We start from the raw sequence: 3,337 nt of genomic DNA, 5'->3' as shown, positions 1-3,337 counted from the left end.
TATTTTTCAAATTGCACGCATCTTGTAATTTATCTCTCATTCTTTAACATATAGAATTTGGTTAAATGCCTTAAGTTCTTCAAAGCACACACACACGCACACACACACGCGCGCACACGCACGCGCACACGCACACGCACGCACACACGCACACACACACACGCATACGCACGCACACACACACGCACACACACACGCACACGCACACACGCACGCACACGCACACACTCACGCACACACACGCACACGCACACGCACACGCGCACGCACACACACACATGCACACAAACACACACACACACACGCACACGCACACGCACACGCACGCACACACGCACACACACACACGCATACGCACGCACACACACACGCACACACACACGCACACACGCACGCACACGCACACACTCACGCACACACACGCACACGCACACGCACACGCGCACGCACACACACACATGCACACAAACACACACACACACGCACACGCACACGCACACGCACACGCACGCACACGCACGCACACAAACACACACACACACACACGCACACGCACACGCACACGCACGCACACAAACACACACACACACACACAGTTATTTATGATAACCGTTGTGATAGGTAGCCCGCTACCTAGTCTATCACAATAGTCAGATGTCCGTGATGAAAAACAACATACCTACAACTACACCCTACCTCACAGCGGTTGATCAACCGTGATGATATCTCTTTTTCAACCGTTCTGAGAGTGATTTTCTGTATTAGTATCAAATTATTTTTCACTTATTCATTGATTTGAATGTTGAAGTGTTAACTTTGCAGGTCTACTTACTCCACTGCATCAAAAATTATCTCCACCACACCTGAATCTTGTTGATTTGTTATCAACTATTTTAAATTTTTAAACGACATATTTAATTATTTATTAAATACTTTAAATTTTAGATATTTCCAATACATTTTAAACATTTTAAATTAGGGGTAATTTTATCCAACTATTTTTGTGATAAGGAATTATGAATTCATCTCCAAAAATAATCATAATCTACACTAACAAGTGTATATATGTATATAATTATGACATTAAAATATTAAAAGAAGTTTCAATTCAACTTCCCAACTAAAAAAAGTACATTTCTCAACAATGCATATTGAAGTGAACACAAGCACTTAACAAAGGAAAAAAGATTACAAAGACTTAATTAAGTGAACATAGTAAAAAAGAAAAACAAGTACGTATAAGTAGAAGTGGAAAATGATAAGAATTGATTATAATGATAATCATCTATCCAATGTAAAAGTGGACTCTAACGGCGATCAAGAATAAGCAAACAAGACCAAAGTAGAGAAGAGAGTGAACAACAATGGCAGCAGCACTTGTCTGAAAGTTTCCAAACTCGATGCACCTTGAACGCCCTGGAACCTGAAATAGCAGCCCCGGCGTCAATAGCACAAACAGCATCACAGTCACAACAATAGACCCCCAGTTAAACATTCTTATTATTAATTCCAATAATTCTATGATCACCTTCAATGCAGTGTTAGAAGTTTATATAGTATGGTATGTAGGTATCAAAATATTAATTAAATAATTAGTAGGTATGGGAGGAGACTTCTATGATTAAGCTACTGTGGATTCACTTCCATTTCGCACGTGATGCTTGTAACAAAGATTGAACTTGGGTTTGGATTAAGAATAACTTGCTTCACATGATAATTATAAACTCAGTTAAGTTTCCACCATATTATTATTGTGTGGCTTTGAAGAAAGGAATTAGATTAGAGCTTAATGGGCTTACGACTTTTTTTGTCTACTTGCATAGCAATCCATTGTTTTATAAATACACCTCACTCTACTTTTTTTACACCTTCCATCAAGCAAATCAATGAAACAACAGGTAACAATTTCTTTTATAGATTTTCTTCAAACATTTACCTTATTCAGAATTTGTGGAATGCTATTTTTCCCCACATTTCATCCCGAAACATGTGAAACGTTAGTGTGCACATTTACTCTATTTTGAATATGCCAAAGGTGTTTTTCCACATTTTTCATTCATAAAACATGCGCAGAACACATAATTATGCATAGAAATTATGGGTTTTTGCCGTATTTCTTCACTCCCATCGTGCTCGTAGAGGTGGACGTGTCTGAGAGACTAGTTGAATAGACAACTAATATGGAAGTATTTTGTGAACAAACAACTGATACGAAGTAGATGGTTAAGTAGTACCATAAGTGCAATTTGAGAGCATGACATGCAACCAATTACTAATGAAAATGTGCTTGGTTTTTCAACGGGATCCGTTGATACTTTAGTGTTGACATAGTACGGTATAATCAAAATAAATAAAAATATTTTTAATTGAATTATATATTAGGTGACCTCCATATGTTCAATAACAGAAGAAATTTGAAATGGTTAATGTTCCGCAAGGGATCAAAATAGATCGGTGATTAGAAGTTATGAATTAGTAATTGAGAAATGACGTGTTTCCTTTTATATAATAGGATAATTAGAACAACTTGTTAATCTTTAGGTGTGGAATGCGGAGATTCGTCTTATGAATCTTGGATTTACATCACCTCTACTATAAACTAGGATAACTTCTTTGCTCCGTTAGTGACGCGATGGGTTAGTATATTCTTTGGGCCATACCTAGTGGACTTCTGTTCGACCAAGAATAGTTGTTCCTTAAGCCCTTGACTATGCTATGTGGGGTGAGGGCTTTGTTGTAGACCGACATGAAATGAAGGTTCAAGATGTGACGTCATTGTAATGGGGAATTCGCAACTTAAATGTGCCTCATGTCTTAAATGTTTTTTCACATGCTTTAGCATGACAAGTTTTGAGAACTAGAATACTTAAGTGATTTTCTGAGGAAATTTGGATTGTTGATGTTGTCTATTTTCTTTCTTTTATCAAGACATTACATGATCTTTATAGAACATTTATACAGTTTTCTGGGTGCATTACCTTTTTTCTTTCACCATTTGTTCTCCTGTAACATACCATTTTTCTTAGTCGATGGAAGTGGTACCTACCATTTGTCTAAGAGAAAAAAAGGATAGTTATGTATCTTGGATAAATCCTACAATTTCGAAGAGTGTTTCTATCTTTGCTCGCAAAGGTAATCTCAAAAGGGTTTTTCTTGAAGTGGGTCATTCTTCTTAATGAGACGTATTAATCACTAAGGAAGATAAAAGGATTTACAGTTAATATGGCTAATTAGTGCATTTTAATATACCGTCTTTTATTTTGTGTCACGATAATTCAAGAACTTCTTGCGTTAGTTTTGTCTTTTTTTATATGTTTTTAAAGTTAAATCTAAATCT

At 36.8% G+C, this 3,337-nt stretch overlaps 1 protein-coding gene across 1 annotated transcript; it reads right to left on the bottom strand.

The window, feature by feature from the left end:
* Positions 1-1,064: 1,064 nt before the first annotated feature.
* LOC127083130 (uncharacterized) lies at positions 1,065-1,720 on the bottom strand. The gene has a single exon (XM_051023373.1). The coding sequence runs from the start codon at positions 1,493-1,495 to the stop codon at positions 1,286-1,288; it is 210 nt and encodes a 69-aa protein (XP_050879330.1). The 5' UTR covers positions 1,496-1,720; the 3' UTR covers positions 1,065-1,285.
* Positions 1,721-3,337: the final 1,617 nt, after the last annotated feature.

Source organism: Lathyrus oleraceus, chromosome 5, assembly GCF_024323335.1.
Source record: "Lathyrus oleraceus cultivar Zhongwan6 chromosome 5, CAAS_Psat_ZW6_1.0, whole genome shotgun sequence".
NCBI lineage: Eukaryota > Viridiplantae > Streptophyta > Magnoliopsida > Fabales > Fabaceae > Lathyrus > Lathyrus oleraceus.
Note: the sequence above shows the minus strand (reverse complement) of the source record. Positions and strands in the feature narration are given on the sequence as shown.

Bases quoted from the DNA above. Each gene is read 5' to 3' on its own strand.
- LOC127083130 (XM_051023373.1), bottom strand. From the start codon at position 1,495: ATGTTTAACTGGGGGTCTATTGTTGTGACTGTGATGCTGTTTGTGCTA.